This window comes from Branchiostoma lanceolatum, chromosome 5, assembly GCF_035083965.1.
Source record: "Branchiostoma lanceolatum isolate klBraLanc5 chromosome 5, klBraLanc5.hap2, whole genome shotgun sequence".
Taxonomy (NCBI): domain Eukaryota; kingdom Metazoa; phylum Chordata; class Leptocardii; order Amphioxiformes; family Branchiostomatidae; genus Branchiostoma; species Branchiostoma lanceolatum.
Genome location: NC_089726.1, coordinates 8,386,784 through 8,411,500, shown reverse-complemented (window position 1 = coordinate 8,411,500; position 24,717 = coordinate 8,386,784). Strand labels below are relative to the sequence as shown.

General features: G+C 42.0%; 5 protein-coding genes across 7 annotated transcripts; 2 read left to right on the top strand and 3 right to left on the bottom strand.

Moving 5' to 3' along the window:
* Positions 1 to 439: 439 nt before the first annotated feature.
* LOC136434815 (L-threonine ammonia-lyase-like) lies at positions 440 to 5,851 on the bottom strand. 3 transcript variants are annotated; one of them, XM_066427884.1, is made up of 7 exons: positions 5,680 to 5,851; positions 4,939 to 5,118; positions 4,261 to 4,457; positions 3,611 to 3,738; positions 2,290 to 2,438; positions 1,866 to 1,955; positions 440 to 1,556 (listed from the first exon to the last, which is right to left on the bottom strand). In XM_066427884.1, exons 2-7 carry the CDS (start codon positions 5,111 to 5,113, stop codon positions 1,315 to 1,317), a joined length of 981 nt encoding a protein of 326 aa, XP_066283981.1. In that variant the 5' UTR covers positions 5,114 to 5,118; positions 5,680 to 5,851; the 3' UTR covers positions 440 to 1,314. The 3 variants fall into 3 exon arrangements, with proteins under 3 accessions (XP_066283981.1, XP_066283980.1, XP_066283979.1); XM_066427883.1 differs by lacking the exon at positions 3,611 to 3,738 and adding an exon at positions 3,086 to 3,216 and having other exon boundaries at positions 4,939 to 5,121; positions 5,680 to 5,847; XM_066427882.1 differs by lacking the exon at positions 3,611 to 3,738 and adding an exon at positions 3,086 to 3,216 and having other exon boundaries at positions 5,680 to 5,847.
* On the top strand, positions 5,841 to 12,272 carry LOC136434818 (protein SEC13 homolog). The gene is made up of 11 exons (XM_066427886.1): positions 5,841 to 5,955; positions 6,335 to 6,379; positions 6,648 to 6,763; positions 7,380 to 7,531; positions 7,840 to 7,929; positions 8,209 to 8,252; positions 8,498 to 8,631; positions 9,408 to 9,528; positions 9,846 to 9,899; positions 10,924 to 11,010; positions 11,521 to 12,272. Exons 1-11 carry the CDS (start codon positions 5,953 to 5,955, stop codon positions 11,629 to 11,631), a joined length of 957 nt encoding a protein of 318 aa, XP_066283983.1. The 5' UTR covers positions 5,841 to 5,952; the 3' UTR covers positions 11,632 to 12,272.
* A 956-nt stretch (positions 12,273 to 13,228) lies between these two features.
* On the top strand, positions 13,229 to 17,769 carry LOC136434814 (cytochrome P450 2U1-like). Its single transcript, XM_066427881.1, has 4 exons — positions 13,229 to 13,963; positions 14,315 to 14,457; positions 15,781 to 16,597; positions 16,951 to 17,769. Exons 1-4 carry the CDS (start codon positions 13,612 to 13,614, stop codon positions 17,127 to 17,129), a joined length of 1,491 nt encoding a protein of 496 aa, XP_066283978.1. The 5' UTR covers positions 13,229 to 13,611; the 3' UTR covers positions 17,130 to 17,769.
* Positions 17,770 to 17,944: 175 nt separating this feature from the next.
* Positions 17,945 to 20,733, bottom strand: LOC136434816 (solute carrier family 49 member 4 homolog). The gene is made up of 5 exons (XM_066427885.1): positions 20,631 to 20,733; positions 20,061 to 20,128; positions 19,484 to 19,605; positions 19,083 to 19,265; positions 17,945 to 18,273 (listed from the first exon to the last, which is right to left on the bottom strand). The coding sequence occupies exons 1-5, from the start codon at positions 20,700 to 20,702 to the stop codon at positions 18,122 to 18,124; spliced, it is 597 nt and encodes a 198-aa protein (XP_066283982.1). The 5' UTR covers positions 20,703 to 20,733; the 3' UTR covers positions 17,945 to 18,121.
* Positions 20,734 to 20,991: 258 nt separating this feature from the next.
* LOC136435181 (solute carrier family 49 member 4-like) lies at positions 20,992 to 24,080 on the bottom strand. Its single transcript, XM_066428435.1, has 6 exons — positions 23,476 to 24,080; positions 22,917 to 23,007; positions 22,144 to 22,371; positions 21,811 to 21,854; positions 21,628 to 21,675; positions 20,992 to 21,125 (listed from the first exon to the last, which is right to left on the bottom strand). The coding sequence occupies exons 1-6, from the start codon at positions 23,828 to 23,830 to the stop codon at positions 20,992 to 20,994; spliced, it is 900 nt and encodes a 299-aa protein (XP_066284532.1). The 5' UTR covers positions 23,831 to 24,080.
* Positions 24,081 to 24,717: the final 637 nt, after the last annotated feature.

Genomic DNA, 24,717 nt, shown 5'->3' with positions numbered 1-24,717 from the left:
ATAGTTCAGTGAGGTAGGAGATCACCAAGCACCAAGCGTTCACATCAGGCACTACTAGATAACAATGATAGCAAAATCAGCACCAAGGACAGGGATGGCTCTCTGAAGTTTGTTTACCTCCACATAGCTCATGCTTAGAAACAGCATCCTTAAAGATTAGTGAAAGTAGCTGATAGCAATGATAATCTTTATTGCAAAAATTAAGGGTTAATGACCCGCCTGTTCCATGGTGTATATGGTGTCATAACGCCTGGTCATGTGCTATAACCATCGAATAAAACCACCTCGTTCGCTTCGCTCACACGGTGGTTTTATTCGATGGTTATAGCACATGACCAGGTGTTATGACATTATATACACCAAGGAACAGGTGGGTCATTAACGTTATTATCACATAGCCTATCCAAATTGACCCATATAAGAGAGACAAATTCCTGTATAATACATTGATTTTTTAATACTGTACATGTAAAATCAATCCATTGTTCATATGATCTTCATATAATCCAATGTAAACCAGCCCACACGGTTATAAACTGACGGAGGGGTTGTTAGAACTTACACTGCACGAAATGGCCTCGTATCCCGGCGTATACGTACAGGGATTCCTCCGGAAATATTCCATATCCCGGTGCGGATTTAGCGTATCCGATAAAATTAACGGATACGCTAAATCCGCACCGGGATATGGAATATTTCCGGAGGAATCCCTGTACGTATACGCCGGGATACGAGGCCATTTCGTGCAGTGTTAGACGCTTAAAATCGTGCATGTTTACGTCCCGTTTGCTTGTAGTTTCCCCGTATAATTTTTGCTCAAGCCGGAAAAAAATTCCACAGAGTCGTACACATATCAGCTATGTGATACGAGTAGATAATTGTGAGTGGATTGATCCCAGTGGATAACCTTCTGACAAACATGAATTCATAACAATGAGAATTGTATGTCCTTTCAAACATTGGGTATGGCTCAACAGATATTTATCTAAGTTCTTCCTTACAAGATACAATGAGACATTTTCAAAGATTTTTGACAGGTTCAGTTTCACATATTAGGTGACACCATTGTGTCCCATATGTAAGGCGAATCAATGCAGGCAAACTCTCGCAACTTGCTTTCTCAGAGGAAGATCATTCTTTATAAAAGCAACAGTAGAAGACAATAATGAAATGCATTAAATAAATTCAATACCTTTAACATTATGCAAATTCAATATGAATCAGTTGTATCATTATTCCTGAGATTCATGTATCAAAAATTGTAGTGGATTGCTGTGGCTACCAATTATTAACTAAGTATTTTCCAAACAAATGTTATCCACAAATCTTAGACAGTTCTTGAGTTGTGACGTTCCCTCCAGTTATCACAACAACAACCTTCTTCCCTTTGACGTCTGGTATCTTCCCAAACATTAGTGCAGTGAAGGCCGCCGCGCCCGATGGCTCGACCACCAGTCCGCGTGAAAACAACCGCTTCACGGCTGTAACAATCTCGTCATCGCTGACAAGAACGACATCCTCCACAAATGCCATGTTGTGTTTGTAAGCATTTGGACCTGTAGGGAGAAATACCGTTGGTTGTAGTCAGTCTCATGAAGAATTATAGCATGAGCATGAAGTAGAATGCACCACTGTAGTTCATAATTACTTCTAATAACATAACATGCCCCATGGCATAAGTGATTTGACTATAGTAGCTACAGTGTATTTGAAAAATCATCATGCTTCACCTCAATTTAAGAAGACAAAAGAAAGCCAAACATAAAGACCTTAATGCTACATAACATCTGATAATTCCTTTAAAACAAAATATTTCTGAAAGGAGAAACTTGAAAGAATGCTGACAGAGACATTGTCTTAATTACCTGCATATGGTGGTGCCAGTCCTGCTGCTATGGTCTTCACTTGCACTCCCACAGGTTTCCCTGCCTTTCTGCTCTCATACATAGAGGGCGCTGCAGCACAACATCAAAAGTGGAGAAAAATTGATCAGTCACTATCATGACACATCTCTACTTCGAAACTTGATCCTTCATTCAGATATCCTCATTTACTTGTGTGCATAAAACACACTTCAAGTCTTCCTGGATTCTGTCAAGTACTGCAAGTCTTGACTAACAATTCCCATTGCAGAAATTACACAGTACATACAGTCTTTTATCATAAAACATGTATAACAAAATATTTTAGTCTACACTGTATACAGGAATTCATGATGTAGATCTTCAACTAAATAATATTTAATCAATAGATGATGATGTATCAAAGGCTATTCCAAACATCGCTCACCCCCCTCTGGTTCCACCCCGTAAACTCTTGTGTCACTCAATCCAGACAGCTTGATTGCTGCAGCTGTTCCACCTAGTAAACCTCCCCCTCCACAGCACACCACCACCACATCAGGGTCAGGAATGTCCTCCAGAATCTCCAGTCCAACACTGACAGGCACACAAGGAACAAAACATCACAAAATGATTTTACAGCCTACTAGCGTATGTATCTACCAACAACAAAACTGCTCCCTCTTTCTTCCATACACGTACTATCAAGGCTAACTTTGATGCAATCAACATACAAAATACCCATATTTAGACAGTTTTGGTAGATCTAAAAGTGTAACTTTAGTTTTCGTAGTAAAATGCATGATAACAATTACTCAAGCAATTGGATAGATTTTGGAACAGTCAAACGTTTCTGGTAGCATCCACTACCTTTCGGTAGTGACACTGAGTGCAGTGGATGCTACCTGAAATGTCAGACCATTTCCAAAATCTATCCAGTTGCTTGAGTAACTCATCACATAACTTATTACTGTAAAAGCTTTCTTAACTGCTACAAAATGATTAATGTAGATTGTGGGTCTGTCTGTAATACTTCAGACAATCTTTTAGTGCTAACCCACTAATGTATTGGCCTGTGTTGCTCAAGGGCTATAGAAACAGAGATGCATGGGGATCTCCCCTATACAAGAAAAGGTGTTTAAATCAAAAGTTAAAATCGTCCCCACACCTTTTCTTGTATATAGGGGAGATCCCCATGCAGTTTATAATATAAACTGTATCGAGGGAGAGGCACACCTACTAACCTGCCGTGTCCTGCCATGAGGTTGATATCGTCGAACGGGTGCAGGTAGTGCATGTGCCTCTCCCTCACACACCTGTCCACCGCAGGCTGCAGCTCTGAGGTGGGCATTCTCTCCACATCCAAACCATAACTCTACAGAACATGAATATACAAAACCTTAACTCTTAAATTTCCAAGCAGATGTATGGAACCAGCTCAGTCTCAGTGTTTTTCAGGTAGTGCACGCCCTTTAAAACTCTTTGCCTCCTCCAAAAGGTGCTCTACCTGAAAGGTGCCCTATATGTTTCAAAATCATGTGTATTTCACTGAAAATGAGCCAGATCTTTATATCTGCTTGGAAATGACCCTTGACCGCCTGACACTACACCAGTACATTTTGAAAGGTAACTCAGCCTTAAGATTTCCTGTGGACCAGCTGATCTAGCTTCTGTACATGTGAATCAGTGGCTCATCAGTGGTCAGTGAGGTGGATAAGGGTTAGTGTCAGTCACAATCACGGTTATTTGGTCTGGTCCAGCAGACTGACCTGGCATTCCCAGCCATGATATCGATGTTATCCTGATTAAGTTTCATCATGTTGCTAATCCTGAGACACTTGTCCATTGCAGGCTCCAACTCAGCCATGGGCAGTGTCTCCACATCCACACCATAACTCTGTCAGCAATATCATCAATCATCAATATAAAAAGACACAATTTCAGATAAGTAACAATGGTAAGAAGCAGTCAGTGTGAAAGACATCTTACATGAAATAGGGGATACATCTTCAAGTTTAGAACAGTCATTACCTGGTACAAGTGTGCCACTCATTGAAAACATCATCAGTACTTTAAGAATAGCAGTGGCATCTATTTTATATACCGGGTATACACTTACAAATGGATGTCTTTCAAGCCTGTTAACATTATATTGCTCTCTGTATATGCTTTGGTCTCTTTCAAAGAAGACTATAGAGCAAATTATCTTAATTACTGTAGATTGAGAAATATTTTCTGTGTGGTTTTAATTGTTTTCTGTTATTGCGGCTACCTCTCACTGTGACCTCATCACACCAAACATTACGTTATGTCTTGCGTTACAAAAGCAAACTCTAAACACCCTGAATGCCTCCTTTCTCTTTCTACAGTGCCTGTGAACTTGATTCAATTTACAGTACCACAAAACACAGGCTCCCACCTTGATGAGCTCTGCCCTGTTGACAGGCGCAGTGTCAGGCATGAACACCGTCCCCTTCAGACCCTTCTGTTGCACCATGTAGGCAAACGCCTTCCCAAAGTTCCCAGCAGACATGCTGATGAGATGTGTCTGTCCTCGGGCCGCGGAGTCCGGGATGTGAGCCATCTGATTCACTACTCCTCGGATCTTAAAGGAGCCTGAAAAATCAGTCAAAGATGTTATGAATCAAGGATATCCTCCTTATATGAATATAATATTATAAAGCCAAAATCACATACAAATTGAAACTATCAATACATTGTTCGTTGCTGTGGGTTTTGAGTCACAAACATACATGACATGTATGTCTGTGACTCAAAACCTGCATAGCCTTCCAAGTCACTATGATATTACAGTAAAGTACTGGTATTAATGAATACATACAAATTGTATATAGCACTTTGTCCAACGAATATGTGCATATAATATAGATTAAACTGAAAAAGACAATGGCAGAATACTTGTCCTACTTAAAACAGCATCTTACCACTCCTACATTGAAATCAATGTACATGTATCTAAAGAAAATAGGTAATAAAAGTATGTCCAACATTTCTCCTACCAACACTTTTACTTCATATTTTTGTCATACAAGAGAAGGGTTGGAAAGATGCGTAAAACTGGAAGAAAACCCCAAACCTGTGTTCTGCATGTTCTCCAGTTTGAGGTACAGATCTATGTCCGTGTCCAGCCCACACAGAGTCTGTACATGGTGCAGTAGGGGTGTGTGGTGGCACAGTCCACTGGTCTGCAGCACCTGTCTGGCACCGGAGATCTGCTCGATGGTCAAAAGATCTGCATTGGGGTCGTACATCTTTCCTGCTGGAGTATGGATGAGATTAATCTTGCTGTTCATCTATAAACACAATCGCAACTTGCTATTGATAGAACCCACCACGCTTATCAAAAAGAGTAGGGATCCTTCCTGGTGGATCAAATAAATCTGTCCAGATATATCTGTCTAGCTTGTACTCTTCAGAAGTTCAGTACAAACCTCTGTGTTACGCCACAAGGCAGCTTAGATACAGGGTATGCAATACAAACAAACAAACAAAAAAGCCATTCAAATTCATAATCAAAGTTTTAAGTGGAACAGTCACTGTGGCCATCTTACACTACAAGCTTGAGGAATATTAATCTTAGAATTAGTTAGATTTCATTTCTTAATTTTTTTTCCTCTTTTGAACGTTCTCTCTTCTGTCTCCTTCTTAACCGACTATAACTATGAAAAAAGTAATTATCTTCGTGAACATCACTATGGTCTCGTTTTTTTTCCTGCACACGGTATACATGTAACGTTAGGTGCAAAAGGGGCGGAGCAATAAATTATTGCACCGTTATATTAAATAAGCAAATCACATTCTACCTTATTTTACACACCTTACTACGTAATGTTGTGACGCTTTTCTGTAATCCAAGTTCCCTGAACCTCACAGCACACTTTCGCTGCACTCGACACGTACTACTGTGATCTTACAACGCTCATGATGCACGAGCAGATCAGGACAGAAGTTCAGAAAATCAAACCCGGAAGTAACTTCACTTTCCCACGTATGACGTCAGAGGTCAGGCGGGGTTACATCAGACCGAGGCTGTAAGTGCCACGCGAGCGTTTACCGGTTGTCTGACGTTTGGGACGAAATTTCCTCCAAAATGGTGAGAATTTTCACATCTTTGCTCGGTCTTTAACTTCAAGAGTGTATCTAAGACCTTCTTACTACGTCCAAACAATGATAGGGTTACTTCGGATCAATCTGAGGCTTGGAAAATGCGGTAGAAATATGCTATGGGGGAGGGGGGCGATGTGATCATCAGGAAGTCGGTGCCATACGTTTGCGTTTTGACGTGTCAAAATTTCGTTGGAAGATGTGCCAGAAAATTTTATTTATTTTCGCCAATTAAAAAAGCTTGTCATATATCTAGCGCTGTAACGTTTTTGTATCCGCAATGATGTGCGTTATTGTATTCAGTTCATTAGTGTGCATATGTTGGAAAAACAAATATTTATGATCCCTAAAACTTCTCTCTATGTTAGGTTTCTGTACTGAATACTGTGGATACTGGCCATGAGGATATGATCGTAAGTATCTATGTACTAAGCTTCACCATTTTCTATATTTTTAACAATTGAACAATGATATGACAAACTAGTAGTTAGACTGTAAAGGTCAGTATCACTATCAGTAAAATCATGTTACTGCCATCCATCCAGTATACAAAAGGAGTGCATGCTATTCTATTTATGTTTACCTGCGGTTCATATGGTTATCAATGGTTAATCCATAAGAAATCCTGCATGTAGTTGGGTTATCAAGGATTAATGTTAAGTTTGTTTACACTAATTACAGCATGATGCGCAGATGGACTACTACGGTGTCCGCCTGGCCACGTGTTCCTCCGACAAGACTGTCAAGATCTTTGACATCAAGAACGGAGGACAGATCTTAGCAGCAGAACTCAGAGGGTCAGCAGCACCTTAGTTTTACCAAGGAGGTTTTCCCTCAATGTAGCCTCCTTGGATTTACATCTATTGTTATTGTGAAAGTTTACGTTCAATACAGTACCTGATTATGATCTTAAAGCATAAGTATCTAAGTAATATGTATATATGATAGCCAATCAAAGTACGTACATGTAGTACTCAGGTACAATGTACTCCTTTCAGCTGTACTGTCATATTTTGTGATTTGTTGAGATAACAAATTGTACATGTATTGCAAGCTGTAAAAACTCTTGCTACAAAAAAAGACTTGCACCTTGATAAGGAGTTCTGGGGCTCCCCCATCCATGTGTAAGCACGTCCAACCCCCATATGATGGGGAATAAAAAACGTAAAATTGGATAGAGATAGACTAGAGAGAGAGTATGTGGCACAGGCATTGAACATCAAAACAAGATGTCGGTGCCTTTTCACCATCCAAGTCTTCAAGATCATTGAGAATAAGATACTTTTTCAAAGATAGATGATAGGTGATAATAACGAGAGATCGTGATACAAACTATGAATAACACCTATGCTGTGTAATTCTTGTAGTTCTTACCATAACTGTTATCAACATATTAACTGTTTCCTTCCCCAGCCATGAGGGTCCAGTGTGGCAGCTGGCCTGGGCACACCCGATGTACGGGAACATCCTGGCCTCGTGTTCGTACGACCGGAAGGTCATCATATGGAAGGAGACCAACGGACAGTGGGACAGACTCTACGAGTACGCTAACCATGACTCATCAGGTAAGGGTGGACATTCTTAACCAAAGTCCAAAAATGTATGTTTTTATGGCTAAACATTGCTCATACAGTGTATTTACAATAGAACTGAGTCAGCTTACAGATGTGCCTTATGTGCCAAAGGTCTGTTTAGCCATAGCCTAAGTTGTAGGGTTGATGTGAATTAGGGTTTCACGATGTTCAATATTGATTGACGAAGACCATTGCCATATGTCATCATTTCTAGCAAATCTAACATTATGACAAGCGGAACTTGATATTGAAGTGTCCAAAGGATTTAAAACGTAAAAACTGCTCTACTCTTCTTCCAGTGAATTCTGTGTGCTGGGCTCCCCACGAGTTTGGCCTGATGCTGGCATGTGGGTCATCAGACGGAGCTGTGTCCATCATCTCAAGCACAGGTAAAACACAAGAATGTAGTAACTGTTTATGATACTTTTTTGTATGAAACAGTAGAAAGCATCTCCGGCTGCATGTCGAAGGCTGTAGCAGAGAATTTCCATTTGCAGGTGTCATGCTGCCTTGGCCAACGCCTTGAGGATGGCTGCCTAGATGGCAGGCTCGAAAGAAGAACCCCCCTTTACCTTTATTTCAGCTGGCCTTTGTTCATTTGTTATTCTGCAGCCCATGCTTTTTGTCTGTACGTTGTAAACTAAAAGTGTTATTTCCCTTTCTTACAGCTGATGGCATGTGGGACACCAAGAAAATCAACAATGCTCACACAGTGAGTAAACTTGTCTTTCCTCTTCTAGTTCTGACAGCAGGACAGTCATTTTTTTAACATTAGAATTATAGATTTGTCATCTGCAACTGAGTATACCACTTCAGTTCTCAGAAAAATGTCCTGAAAATATTTTGAGCCTCAAAAATTTCGTCTAAAATAAAATTGATCCAGACCAACCTATACATTTTTCAATGGTACATCCCGTACCCAAATATGGTATGACTGTTGCCCTGTGCTTATTGCAGATTGGCTGTAATGCGGTAAGCTGGTGCCCAGCCGTGGCAGCAGGCTCCCTGGTGGACCAGCCTTCCTCACAGCGGCCTCAGCAGACTCGCAGATTTGTCACTGGAGGCTGCGACAACCTCGTCAAGATATGGAGGTACTCATGGGGACTCCTGCATGATTTTACCATGATCAATATTTACCAATGGCGGCCATGTATGATGGGGACTCCTAAATGACTTTTTCTCCATATTTTGTTTGAAAGGTTGTGTTTCAACAGGAATATTTCAACATGTAGGATGTGGGGTAGTGCAACACCTTTTTTGTCATTCATACAGGAGGCAACTGTATACTCATAGTTATTTAAATGCTAAGGGTGGCACTCCAAGGTCTGTGGTATTGCAATGGGGAAAAAACTACTAGGACAATACAGAGAAAAAAATGCACAAAAAAGTTAAGAGGAAAATACAGAATGACTCAATCAAAAAATGTTGATGTTCAACCTATTATGAAAACCTCTTCTCCCAGTTCTTCCTCCTGCATCTCTTGGAATGTCATGAAGATCCATCTATAGCGTCTTGAGTCGTGATGCTCACTGACAAATACTGCAGTAAACATTCTTCCTTGACACTAAAGTCTAATATGCAGATCCACAGGCAAATCTACAGTCATTCAAGAGCAGTCTAAAGCCCATGGGTCCTGAACTTTGGAATAAACTACCAACAGAACAAATAAAACTCACTGCCGTATCAACCTCTAGACTGATACCGAGTCTTTAAAATTGTATGTCTTTAAAATTTTATGTTATCATTATGTATTATGTCTGTGCATTGTATTTGTATCCAGGGAGCCTGAAAAAAAGGTCAAGAGACCTGAGTGTGTCCGCTGGCTAAATAAATAAATGAAAATGAAATGAATGTGTTTGTGTCCCAGGGAGGAGGATGGGCAGTGGAAGGAGGAACAGAAGCTGGAGGCCCACAGTGACTGGGTGAGAGACGTGGCCTGGGCTCCATCCATAGGACTCCCCACACAGACTATAGCCAGCTGCTCACAGGTTTGTTTTTTATCATCTCTATTATCTAATGTACATTGTAGTTACATTTTAGGATAAAACTTGATTAGGGGTGACCCAGTGTGCATGGCTAAATATGTGAGCTGTAGCATTGCACTACTAGCTAACAAAAAAGCGTAATGCCTTGTCCTCAATCTGAGGTTGACTGGAAATAAGAAATTGTGATCTGGCACATTCATCAATTATGTCAATCAACACTGTAATCTCTACCAAATTGCATATATCCTTTGAGGGGAATAATCGTACCTTGATTCTACACCTGTGTTTCTTATGTGTTTTCTAAATTCACCTGTTGACAGGATGGAAGAGTGATCATCTGGAAGAGTGAGGATGGAACTAGCTGGACCTCAAAGGTGAGTCCAATAATTTGATATAATCAATGTTGCTCTCAGATGTAGAATTGGTTGAAGAAGGTTTCCTAGTTTAGACTACAGTTGATCTTTTGCACCTGGAGAAGTAAGCGCATCGGCTTTTTAGCGAATGCCCACAAACGCCCACTCTGGCGAAGTCCGCGCTGCACGAATCTATCTTTTTTTGCTTGGAATATGTTCAGGTTGTGCTCCCATTAATTGATCCTGAGTTTCAAGTCAATCCATCGATCTGAAGTTAAATAAAGCGAACTTGAAGATTCTTACCTGGCTTTTTAGCGAATGCCCAGCAAAAAAGGCTTTTTAGCGAATGCCCAATATATATGCCAAAATATCGGCCATCGTGACACGGGCGCTAAATCTAACACCATAAACATGTTCAACAAGTTGTCCCCTGAATGTGTACTCAGTTTCCGTGCTGTACACGCCTGTAAAGTCACTTTATTTTACGAAATACACGGCGCGGGAATCCACGGCCCCGGACGTAAAAATCCAATATGGCGGCTCATTTGCATATTCGGGACAGGTTACCAGCGGCCTCTACCCCGTATACGTGCCGCGGGGCACGCCGTGTATTTCGTAAAATAAAGTGACTTTACAGGCGTATACAGCACGCTAACTGAGTACGCATTCAGGGGACAGCTTGTTGAACATGTTTATGATGTTAGATTTAGCGCCCGTGTCACGATGGCCGATATTTTGGCTGATATAGTGGGCATTCGCTAAAAAGCCATTTTTTGCTGGGCATTCGCTAAAAAGCCAGGTAAGAATCTTCAAGTTCGCTTTATTTAACTTCGGATCGATGGATTGACTTGAAACTCAGGATTAATTAATGGGAGTACAACCTGAACATATTCCGAGCAAAAAAAGATAGATTCGTGCAGAGCGGACTTCGCCAGAGTGGGTGTTTGTGGGCATTCGCTAAAAAGCCTGTCCCAGAAGTAAGCTGTATTTTCTGGTGGAACTCAATCAGACTTGCTAACAGTATTTTTATCCCTCCCCATATTAGGTGTTGAACAAGTTCCCCGATGTGGTGTGGCATGTGAGCTGGTCCATCACAGGCAACATCCTAGCTGTGTCAGGGGGAGACAACAAGGTAAGGATAAACAAACAAACATCCTGGCTGTGTCAGGGGGAGACAACAAGGTAAGGATAAACAAACAAACATCCTGGCTGTGTCAGGGGGGCAGCAAGGTAATGCATTTGTCCAAATGCATGTACTGAAGATTGTACTGAATACACTGAAGTTTGTTCTGTGAGTTTAAGCGGCAAATAATAAAGTGGTAGACAACTCAGATATTGGGGCAGACTCTGTTTGGTATATAACACTTTCAAACAAACAGGAATATGAAAACAGGTTTGTGTACCTGTTGAGCTCTAATTTAATGGTAAAGCCTTTTGTGTTGTCAGCAGGTTAGTCTGAATGATGCTATTTTCATGTCCCAAACTTTGCATATGTAGTATTTTCTGACCAATGATGCTTCGTATCCTCACCAGAGTATTCTGAATATAAAAGGCCTTATTTTCAGGCCCATTACATTGTGTTTATAGTTTATGATTGTGACGGTTATTCTGACCTATGTGATGTTTTTTGTTTCCTCACCAGGTGAGCCTGTGGAAGGAGTCCTTGGAAGGACAGTGGGTCTGTGTCAGCGATGTCAACAAAGGTCAAGGTCAAACCATAGCGCCAGCTGAACCTCAGAAACCCGAACAATAACTTATGGTAGAGTCAGTCTGTACATGTTGGAGAAAGGGGAGGGGACGGGAAATGTTTAATTCCACCGCTGTCAAAAGCAGTTTAAGTTTTAGTAATCACTCTGTATAACTAGAAATTGTATTTTGTAATTGTACTTTACCATGTTTACCATGCAAGTCAAAGATGTTTTATGATGATGATAACTTGACAAAAACCTCCATTTTTGTAACCTGCCGGTTGAGAGATACATTGAAAAGCACTACTAACATTGTGCTGCTATCTAGCAGCTATTCTGAGAAGCTTCAGATAGAAGTAACCAAGGTTTGTCTCCATAATAACTGCTCATGTAAAAAGGAATTGGTTTGAACAGTCATAAAGATTCTCCTGTAAACTAGTGTTTCTAGACCTTGTGCATCACTGATTCAAGTGTAATGCAAGTTTTAGAGGTGTACCCTTGGAAAACAACGTAAAAGCTGTTGTACAGTTGTGAGATCTGTTGGATCCATAGGTTCTTTGTAAAAGGCAGTAAATTTTCTGTTGAGCAAGTATGTATGAGTGTGTAAGAAAAGTTGCAGGGCTATATTTCTGTGAATGCTTATGTCACCATTCCTTATGTTTCTAAACGAATTGTTCATCAAGAATAAAGTTTCTTTCATATCTTCTCTGTGTTTTCATTTATTGAATAGTCTAGTTGGCACTGGAGTGGTGCTAAGTTGACTAAGTAGTGCAATGAAAGTGATGGTGGTGGGAAGACAGAAAAGCACAGAAGATAAACCATTTTTTCTTTAATTGAAAGTGGTGCTTGAAAGTATTCAGCAATGCAGTTGAAATATATATAAACTAACAGTGACGACTGAAAGTAAATCGTTAAATTCTGATTGTCATTTATTGAGATGCTTGAAAAGGGTAAAAACATTGTCATGGTCCAGGAATAGCCTCTTCTTGCTCTTTTAAGTGTCGTGTTTGTTTTGCAGTGGTCTCCCAGCGGCATCTAGCGACTTTAAGTAACACTGCAGTACATGCAATTGCCATATTTATGCTTTTTCGTGGTATGCGACTTACAGCGGCGGTAATACCAATTACAGTTTTAATCGTGCCGTCATCATGATGCTACAAAATTTGTTTTGCATAAATCGACGGCGGATGGATGAAACAAACATTTAACCTATGAATAGATCGCCATTCATTCCGCCACAACTGCATATATGCTCCGTATATCTCTATGTAATGAGAATCTCCTAAGATGCTAGACAGACATGACCGTTTCATACGTGTGGTTACAATCTCTGTTCACTAAACGGCGCTTCAGTACCGTCCAGTTGAGGATCTGCTTGTCAAGATAAGATGGTGTTTACAGTGGAATCGGACGGACATGATCATCACATCATTGCAAAATGCAAAGCACTAAGTTGGAACTCCATCACAGCAGCGTTTTACACTTGTACAATTGTTACGCGCGCGTCGTGTGACACATATATGTGACATTATCTCAATCATTTGATGCAGGGTCTAACAAAAATTAACAGGGTCTGTTACTTTCTTTCAGACTGCACGCTGGCTACAGAGATCCCTCCCCCCTCCGATTGTCATAGTGAATCATAGGTTAAAGTTGAAAGTTGCTCCACTTTCACCTCCGACCCGGAACCTTAAAAGTTACGGTCAGTGGTGTCAACTTCACGTCCGTGACTTTGGGAGTTTGGTGTCCGACAGACTCTGTCGCTGTTGGTTTTTGTTAGACCTATATAATGTCCTTGGTTAGACCCTGCACCAAATAACTGCGACCAACACGTACGTACATACTTTGTCACACGGTGCACGTAAATAGAACAAAGGTCGTATTTTGCTCTTGGACTTCGACCTGTTTTTCTCATGGAGCTCACATGTATTAACCTTCTCTCTGCTGCCTAAACATGTAAACAACACAATTTTGGTGCCAAAAGGCTACGCCAGCAAGTAGAAGGTAAAGCAGGCTGCCTGTAAAATAACGTCGTGCGTGACAAAATGGAGCTTGTCGACCTGACCACGGGTCTTGTCTTGATCTGTTCGTTCCTTCTGTCGCTCTTCTGTCTCCGGACATGGGCGGGACACCGCCGCGGCCGTCCCGACAAGTTTCCCCCCAGCCCCCCTGGGCTGCCGTTCTTGGGGAACCTGCTGTCCCTGACCCGGGAGCCCCACCTGCAGCTGACGGCGTGGCGCCGCCAGTACGGAGACGTGTTCAGTCTGCGGATGGGTCCCCAGGACGTGGTGGTTGTGAACGGGTGTGCCGCCATCAAGGAGGCCCTGGTCATGAAGGCCGCGCACTTCTCGGACAGACCCGCCCTATTCCTTACGGAGGCTATTTCATCCAGGAAAGGTATCTTGTTCTTGCCCTTTTTCTGTCCTCTTCCTCGGCTACCAATGCCCGCCCAGCATTTCCCCCCAAACGCAGTCATTTGTTGCTGAAGGAATAGAAATATTTCATATGATGTAACGTTACGTGATATATCTACATTTCCCCCCAAACGCAGTCATTTGTTGCTGAAGGAATAGAAAGGTTTCATACGATGCAACGTTACGTGATATATCTGCTGAATACTTATTGGTCATGGAGTTTTTTAGTAAGAACATGTTCGCACGGTAGTAAATACGCACAAGAGAAAAATGTTTCTACAAACAAAGAAGTTTCCGTCTTTTATTTTAACAGTTGTGTGTACTTGTTTTACAGGAATCATCATGCGAAAGTATGGCGATGACTGGAAGAGTTTCCGACGGTTCGGTCTCTCCAGTCTTCGCCACTTTGGTGTTGGCAAGAAAACACTCGAGCCAAGCATTCAACAGGAATGCCGCCGACTTTGTCAGTCCTTTAAGGTAAGCCCATATCCAAATGAGGTACAAAGTATGGCATCTACTGGTATATAACTACAGTACCATAAGGCTAATCAGTGATCTACCTAATGCAAGAGTGTGTAGTATGGTATGAGAATAGGATTTTACAATCGTTGGAGGAATTTCTAACGCTTAGACATTCTTTAATATATTTTCGTATGCAGGGGTTGTCACATGTCATTATGTAGTAGCAAATTTGATATTAAAGTCCATTGAGATAAATCCTGGTACAGTATATAAGATGACAGCCTTGTGTGTAGTGATTATGTGTAGTGAATACAATCAAAAAGTGATATTCGTCTTCAATTAGCTCTGGACAAAATGGACAAACGATATGATTTTTTTAACCTTCCGGTTTCTATACTTAAGGTACCACTGAAGGGTGGCTGAGGAGTTTTGGGATGTTATTGAAAAAAACCTTTATTATCGTTTATAAACCTTTCTCAACCTTGATTTTTTTTCAGGTAGTACCTTATAGCAAGATGATAATCTATACAAATTGGTATGACGTCATGATTACGTCATCAAGAGTTATTAGGCTACGCCCATTTGTTTAGAAAAAAAATGGCTCTCCTTGGCTTGTACTTCGATGTTTATCAATATTACTTCACAGGAATGTACATGATCGTAATATATAAAGGACTACGGGAGTCTACGTTTATATTTTGAAATTACGATTTTGGGCGAATTTTTTTATAAAAAATAACAATACAAAATCGCCAAAAATCGTCATTTTGGCTTGTACTTCGATGTTTATCAATATAATTTTTCAGGAATGTACATGATAGTAATACATAAAGGACTATGCGAGTCGACGTTTATATTTTGAAATGACGATTTTTGGCGAAATTTTATTGTTATTTTTTATTTTAAAAATCGCCAAAAATCTTAATTTCAAAATATAAACGTAGACTCGCGTAGTCCTTCATATATTACGATCATGTACATTCCTGCAAGATAATATTGATAAACATCGAAGTACAAGCCAAGGAGAGCCTTTTTCCTAAAAAATGGGCGTGGCCTTATAACTCTTGATGACGTAATCATGACGTCATACCAATTTGAATAAATTATCATCTTGCTATAAGGTACTACCTGAAAAAAATCAAGGTTGACGAAGGTTTATAAACGATAATAAAGGTTTTTTTCAATAACATCCCAAAACTCCTCAACCCTTAAATGGTATCTTAATTTGTGACAGCCAATTCTGAGTTTTGTGATACGCCAAGGCTCTTTATACGGAGACAATGACTTTTGAGAATACAACATTGAGCATCTTACTAACAGAAACACTTTTTTCTTTAGGATTTGGGTGGAGAGCCTTTCGATGCCAGCCGCTTTCTTCAAATTGCCGCCGGCAATGTCATCTCTGGTATTGGACTCGAAAGACGGTTTGAGTCGGATGATCCCGATTATCAGGAACAATTAAGGAGAACTGATGTCGCCTTCAAGCTGTTTCTCCAAGCCCAGATTCTGAACTTTTATCCAACCCTCAGGTATGTCCCTGGCATTCGTGGCTTGTTAAAGAAGTGGAGAGAAATGCATTTCAATTCAACAAGGTGGTTGCAAAAGATAATCGATGACCACAAGGAGACCTTTGACCCTTCCGAGACCCGTGACGTAGTTGACATGTGCCTGCTGGAACTGCACCAAAGCAGGGGAGGTAAAACTTTCTTGAAGGAGGAAAACACCTTGCACATCGTGGGAGATTTCCTTGCGGCAGGTACAGAAACGTCGGCGACGACTCTCTCCTGGGCACTGCTCTACCTCGCACTCAACCCTGCGTGGCAGCGGAAAGTCCAAGAGGAGCTGGATACCGTGGTGGGAAGTGATGAAATCCCGCCTTACTCCAGACGTGAAGAGCTGCCCTACACAGAAGCGACCATCCTGGAGAGTCAGCGGATCCGCACCACGGTTCCCCTGTCCGTGCCCCACTGCACCTCGTCCCCGACTAGCCTACAGGGGTACGACATCCCTGCACACACCCAGGTGTGGGTTAACCTGTGGTCCGTCCACATGGACCCTGCCTACTGGTCCCACCCGGACACGTTCGACCCCAGCAGGTTCCTGGACGACAACGGGAGGGTCAAGGTCCCAGAGGCCTTCATGCCGTTCTCCACAGGTGTGTTGTGACATGCAAACAATAGACCGATCCTGACTGTCCATCACAATTAGCAGTTCAACCAATGAGAGAACGACAAGTGTCGGTTTGACCAATGAGAGAGTGGATGGATGTCCGTAAAAAAATGTGCATTTTTATGTTTTTATTTTACAACTCTGCGTTTTGAGGGAGGTAGGAGGGGATGTTGGATCGGTCTAATAGTATACTGAATATTTTCCTTACGTTCTAAACGTTGCATTTCTTCAACTCCATTTGTATATTGCATCTAAGGGGCCGCATGCAGTACTTGTTGCTGTCATGATTATCTACGGTTTCTAACCACTTCGGTATGTTATTGCTCCGTCTCTGTGCAGGAAGGAGAATTTGCCTCGGCGAGCAGTTGGCGAAGATGGAACTTTTCCTGTTCCTCACGTCCCTACTGCAGCGGTTCACCTTCAAACTGCCAGAGGGGGCACCTGAGCCAGATTTGTCTGGAGATATTGGCATCACCCTTCTGCCCAAACCCTACAAGCTGCAGGCCTTTCCCCGCTAGACTTCAATGTTACGCTGAAGAGCAGACCGATAGGACAATAGATTGACTAATTAAAAGTTAATCAACTCTCTTCTATGCATCAGAAGCGTTATGCTTCAAAGTATTTGTAAACAAGAATAGTACACCTATGTTTGTGTATCAAATATTATCTACATCATTCTTCCAACAAGATCAGAGAAGAGTATGCATCATTTTGATTCTATCCAAATCAATAGAAACGTTACATCCCATTTAATAAGCAGGCAAAAATGCATTCGTCAACACAGCTAGCTAGTTACATCTGATCGGAGTGTCAAAATGGACTGTATTCAAACTACATATACAGTGCTATGTGAACCTATACTAACAGAACGTCTCTACTGTGTGTGAGCAATATTTTCAAAGTTCCTTACATGAAATCCTCATGACCTAGTATACGTTTTTACCTGTGTGTGAAGAAAGACAATGAAATCCAACAGATTTTAGTTGTTGTGCCAATAATCTAACCCAAAGAGACTAAGACGGTTGCATCAACTGTAAGATAACAAGTGTAATGTTCACTTGGTCCTGTTACATTTTGATGATATGTGAGGGTTTGCTAAATCTTATCTGCTTGTTAACGCTCATGACCATATGTTTTAATAAACTTTAGCCAAACACAGGAGTATGATCTGGTCTACCTTCCAGATTCTAGTTTCGTCCCCCGATCTCATGGTAAAAAGCATTATCACATGCTACCATTGGCATATTACATGTTATGTTGTCACCCAGCTCATGACATCGTCATCGTGTACAGATATGGTGATTGATAAATAAAAGTCTATCAAGACCGAATATCAAGTAACGTTTGAAATACAACGTTGAAGGTTTTTTATTTTGAAAATTTGCCCATCATGTCAGGAGGATGCCATCCATAAGATTTACTTGCTGTGTGGACTAAGGTGGGACATAAGAGTAAGTGCGAAATGCAAAACGTTCTCTGATACTGGTACTTATTACGAATACAAATACTATCATGTGTTAACGTCTGAGTCTGGGGAAACGTCTTTCTCCTTAATGCCCGTCACGTCGATAGACAAACGTCCGTATCTCTCCTTGAAGCAGAACAACATGGGGATGACCACAAACGTCGCTCCGAGGGTGGTCCAGTTCACCCAGGCCACTCCTGGAATCACGGAATGTGCAGATGTTACGTCGATGAAGGTTAGACATCCGGGTAATAAGTTTCTAACATCTGAACGCAAGGTGTCAGTTGCTCTGCATAGATTTTGGAAACGGTCAGACGTTTCAGGCAGCATGGCCCACTGCATGTACCTTTCGTCATTCAAGGTAGTCACTGACGAAAGGTAGTGGATGCTACCTAAAACGTCTGGCCGTTTTCAAAATCTACCCAGTTGCTTGGTATTACCTTGCATTCAGATTTTAGAAATTGCAGCGTAGACTGACGGAAGTAAAAACCCACCCGTTGACACATCTATACAGTATTACTATTATTATTTGTAGATGGGTTAAATCTGTTTTTTTAAATTTGCAGACTATGAAAGTCCTTGTTCGCTTGTCGTGCCAATATAGTATACTGTCTTATGAGACACAGAAGAACTACCAACTAGATAATAAAGTCAAAATGTATAAAGTATAAAAGTATAAAACAGATATATAAAGTATAAAACTCATTGTATCAATACTACACATACCATCACTGCATGACATGTTTTACTTACAGTTTGAATTTTGAGACTTGATACAGTTATAAACTTTAGTCAACTTTCTACTCAAAATGAAGCGTCATACCTGCAACGTCTTACGTCAAAACGGTACGAAGGCCACAAAGAATTTCGAGTTGACTTTTTGCTGTTTTCCTAAAAATGCTTTGAGATTGCTACTGTCGATTCACATCAATCTCATTTTACACTAATGTTGATTCCAATTATAATGTAATCACACCCTAGGGCTTTAAGAAAGTCTTTTTCTTACCAAGAGCTGGGATCATGGGAAGGAAAAGAACCAGGAGACAGAAGATGTAGTACACCAAAGTCAGCACCATGGTAGTGATGCCCTCCGCTACAGGGTAGGTGATCTCAGCCGACATCTCGTAAAATATCGGCGCGGAGCCGCTGAGACACACCTGGGTCAGGGCGAAGGTGGTGTACAGCGACGCTGAACGTGAAAAAAAATCGTTTGTCATGATACTGTGGCAATGATCTGAAAGCTGAGCTGGCCTTTTATGTTTTGTGTTGTTTGTTGTCTTTTAAATCACATTTTACATCACGTGCATCATCTTCCAATTATGAAATGAAGGGTTACAAAAATCCGATTTTGGTCGCTGTATGGTCGCTCAGCGATCGCCGTCTAGTAGGAAAGAGGGCCTAACATACCCATGTTGAACGGTATGAGGTTGATGTTGACCATGAAGGTGAACCACAGCATGGTGCCTGCCTGCAGCAGAGCCAGGAGAACCAACATCAGCTTGAAGTGGCCGGCAAAGTAGTCTCCCAGTCTGGGAAAGATAATATTACATAGCCACGTAATCATTCTTTCACTCTCCTTTGAGTCTGCTACGATAATATTGTGGGAACATACAAACACTGTTGTTATTGTTCACCTCGCAGTGTCAAGTACCACATAGGTCAGCAAGTTTCCTTTCTGTTTCAGTAGCAGGGTATGTCTTTACAGGGAGGGGTTGCTAGCTTTTTCCATTTAACGTGCTTGAATCATCCCCACTCGAACACGGGACCCCAACTTTACGTCCCTTCCGAAAGACGGTGCAGTCCCAACCGAGACGACCCCGGGACTTGAAACAAGGCTCTCCAAGTTACCAACTAATTGGAAACAGGAGCTCAACTGTGAGGTTACTACCACCTCAGCCACAGGGACATCTGATATAAAGGAATTACAAAACTGAAACGTCAGGCAATTTTAAGCAAAGAATAAGTATCTATCTTCTACACGTACCTTGCTAAGACGAAGGAGGAAGCACAGCCGATCAAATTTCCGTAAAACCCCACCCAGCCGGCCTGAACCTGTGTAGATATTGTCAAATGTAACGTTACATGAATAAATTCGAACCAAGCTCCAGTTCAACAGGAATGCTAGGACTTCTGTCTAAGTCTCTAAATCTAACAAAGTGTATGAAGTACTAGTATAACTAACAGGGACGAAAACATTACATTGTCAACACAAGGTAGCTATACTAATGGTACAAAGTGTCTGTACCTTTCTCTTGTAATAGACTTGCTACTTTGAATCTTAACCACGTTACCTAGACTTTTCAAATGTCTGTCAAACTGATTTCACACATTTACCTCACCGTTTTAGACCTCTCTAGTATAGTGAGTAGTCGGAGTCTGTCACAGTCATCGCACGACAGATTTACGACAGAATTTGAGGACATTTTTTAATCTTGGGACAGTCGTGGATGTGTCGCGCAATATCCAGTCTTGTGACAGAAATGCATTGTAGTTGCCGTAGATACTGGTTGAGATTTTGTTATGATAGAAACATAGTACGACGAGGTAGCGGTACCTGAGTGACGTTATACGGCGACACGTTGACGTCCAGAATGTTGCCCCACCCGCCGAACGAGCCCTGGACCATCCCGTAAGACAGACACACCAGCCAAAACGACCCGTTCCTGTAAAGATTTTTCAAGACAACAGAATATTATGTAGAGGAAAAGAAAGTGTTAATGTTTTAAAAGGGCGAAGCATAAGCCTTTGCAAGTAAAGACGGAAAGGGGCAATATTTCTCAATATATTTGTACATAATCCTTACTGTGTAGTGGGTCATTCTGAGCCCAAGTTTTAGGCAGAAGACAGAACAAGCATTTTCGCGGTAAAAACCGCCAACATTAAACCACCGCGAACATTTTCAATATCTACAGCACTTACGTCATCAGACCCTTTACTCCGGACGTGAAGTTGAGCCGGCTTATGGAGGCGGATAGACTGGGCGGAGACGGGGGACGGGCGGGGTAGTACACAACAATGGCGAGGAACAACGCGGCCGTCAAACCAAACTCTGGAAAGACATGTTCATATGTCAAACTAGCGTCTTACTCGGTCTGCGTAACGCAAACTATCACTGTCCAGGGCTCCTACAGAGCTCCTCCCCAGAGGAGCCTTCCCAGTAATGCCAAGGTCACAATTCCCAGCCCGGGACCCGGCCGGGCTGTTAGCGCATATATAGCGAGAACGAAAAATATTATATAAAAGACAACCAAGGACACACAAAAAGAGACAAATATAATCATGAGCACTATTTGTGTATATTCCCGATATGAATTGTTTGATTTTTGTTAACGCAAGCCGTGCCCCGGTTTGGAAACGTGACATTAGCATTAGCCAGGCTTGCGTCTGAAACATACATAGAACAACGTTTACTTAAAGCTTCTCGAGAACTGATGTTCACTCAGAAAGAAATGCTTCCGAAAATGCTAACATCCATAATCCTTTCAGACAGACATGTTTAATTAGCCGTTAAAAAGGACTCAAATTATAGATACTGATTCTTCCACACTTACCGATGTACATCAGTCGCATGATCTGTCCCGCCTCTATTGACTTGGTGTCTGGATGTAAAGAAGATTGTTAAGTTAGATCAACGAATCATGTGATCAAGACGGACCACTTCAAAGACGTATACATATAAGACGAGGTACAAGACGTGCGAAAATAAACCAAGTGCGCAGTGGGTTGACTCGTACCTGTGTTGTTGGCATCACTGATCTCTGGCATCTCTAGAGGTAGACTGCACGAACAAAATTATTGTTACTGACGTAAGTAGAAATGTAGCCCCGATAATGTCAATGGACGAGTAATCAACTCGTCCAGTGATCATAAGTAATCTGTGATATATATGTGGTACAATCTACTGCAGACTATGCATAGCCAACAAAACGTACGTGGAACCAAGATAAGAATCGAGGTATCTTGTCAAATACCGGATTTGCTTGTCTCAAATTCGTTTATGTCATTGAAATGAGATTGTAATAAAGTCGGACGGTAATGACAGTATGATGGTGCGTCGTCTGACTCACAGGGCGTGGCTGTGATTCCCCGTGTGATTGGTCAGTTCGCCCGGCTGGGACACAGCCAACGGACCAATCACGTAGCTGAGAGCGCAGCCCACGTTGCCAAGGAGACCAGCGATGGCCGTGGCCGTGGTCCTCTGCTCGGGCGGAAACCAGGTGGCCGATATGAGGGGCGGGGCCGCCATCAACACAGGCGCCCCGCAGCCGTTTAGAAACTGGCCCAGATAAATCAACCTGCATGCAATAAAATGAATATAATATCATTGTATAAAAATCACCGATAGATAACTGTTAAGGCTAGAGGTACATTTATCGTCTTTGTGGTAGAAATTACGTTCCAGACAACAAAGAAGTCCCGCCGAATTTTCGGCAATTGTCCATATTACAGGCTTCATCAGGTTCGACTGACCAGTCACGTGACATGGCGGACACCTGACGTCAGCAATCGGTCAAACGATCTGTCATATCTACAGTGGGTTTTGTTTTATTGTCTTTCTGTTTATATATCTATCTATATCTATATCTATATATTTGTATCTGGTGCTGGCAAAATACCTTGCACAACTTGAGCCCAGCATCACCTTGTCTTAATTTGAATAAATAAAATAGAAAATTTGCAATGAAAAGATATGTATCTAAAAATCAATGAGTAAATTGTCGTCATTCCCGATTGACTTTCAGTTCAGCCACCACCAGGACAGCATTTGCAGAAAGCCGGACGAAACTATGTCCCGCTATATAATCCAGTATACATAAAAGTAGCGCGACATCATAGCTACCATGTAGCTAGGGGCTCCTCCAGTGTAAAACATCTCATCCCCGTCCCCACCGTCATGAAGAACGCTGCAAGTAGCACCGAAGTACGGAGACCTGTTACATGATGGAACAAAAATCCAGTTACACTACGTACACTGTAATTATAGATGAGGAATTTATAAATCCACTGCGTCCTATGATAGGACTCTCAAACATGTGGCATAACTTAAGTAACTGAGAAAGAGAGGAGTATCGATAGATATCAACTATGCAGATAAAGACCCATGTGCAGATTCAATGAGAAAATACTACAAATCTATATAGGCAAATGACAGGACTTCATACTTTCATACTTGGCATTAGGAATTTAAGTTAGGGTAACCATCATCAGTATACATGAATTATGCAAATATGGTGCGTGGCCCTCTTCGCGTCATACACCTCTTAAGACTTAAGCTTAGATGGGAAAACAAACAAACAAACAAGCATGGCGGAGCTCATGAACGGTGTTGAATGAAAACCAAGATCGCAAACCTGTAAATACATGGAAATATTCGGGTACCGTACCGCCATGTACCCTACCTTTGACATCCAGTAGCCATGAAAACGGGATGGCTAACAAAATGTAGGAGAAACTGTCACAGTTGTTGACGAGAGCGATGTTACTGTCCGTCCAGCCCAGCACCACCCCAGCCGAGTCCGCGATCGGTCCCCAGGTGTTGCTAATGGCGCAGTGCGTTGACCCCAACAATGAAAATAACCCCACAATGTACCAGCGTCGCTTGTACACACGGCATTCCGGTCCGGGAACGCCGTCGATGTCGTCATTGACCGAGGCGTAGTTCTGTCCGCAGTTCTGTCCACTGTCTTCCCCCAGAAGCGGTCGGATTTCATCGTACTGCTGGTCGTCCTGTTGGTCGCCCTTAACGTCCGCCATCTTGGACGTGATCAAGTGAAGTGATAGGGAGTTAAGTTGTCAGACCGGCTGTGCATGAATTACAATAAGCGTACGCTCCGATGTCGTACACAAGGGAAGTGGAAGGTCATGTGCAACAGCTGATTGTACAACGACGCAACGCTCCCGTATCCATCCATGAAATGTCCGATTGTCTTTGGACTTAAAACGGCCTGTTGGGGGAGGGAAGAAAGGCCGGCTCAAAATCAGTCTTCCCAAGGTCTTCCTGAACCTAGTCTGGATACCAGACTGTTTCCAGGACCTACACAGGCCAACTCCTCGGCTCTATGGCTAACATGCCCCAGGGAAATTCTACAACAGGCCCCCAGAGTTAACTTAGACCCTGAGAAACGATAGAAATGATAGAGATCGGGGGTCTGGCATCCAGGTCACCCTGACGCGGTGACCTCGTGTCATGGAAAGGAATTAAGGACAGACCAGGAGTCGCAGGGATCATCGGGGTCTTGTGAGAAGTTGCTCAATACGAGGACAGAGGATAAGTTATCCATTAAGGCCCTGCAAGAGACACGCAAAGAAACGCCAGGCGTCGGGAGATAGATAGAGTACTCTATGCCCTGAAATGTTGCCGCAACAAAAATACAAATTATATCTGTGCGTTTCGATTTTCAGGGAATTACAGGTCACTGTAGCCGAAGATGCATACATGGATGGATAATAAGAAAGAGAGAGCGAAAAAGGCACACTCTGATGATGACAGATCTGGGTCCATCAAAATATGATTAATATGACTATGAAAATCTAGTTCTTCTACGACGTCCCAGAAAGAAAGAAAGAATGACTGTTATTTGACGGATGTGTTCAGGAAAGCCAAAGCCCAAGATGCCAGGTCATCTGAGGACAAGGTCACA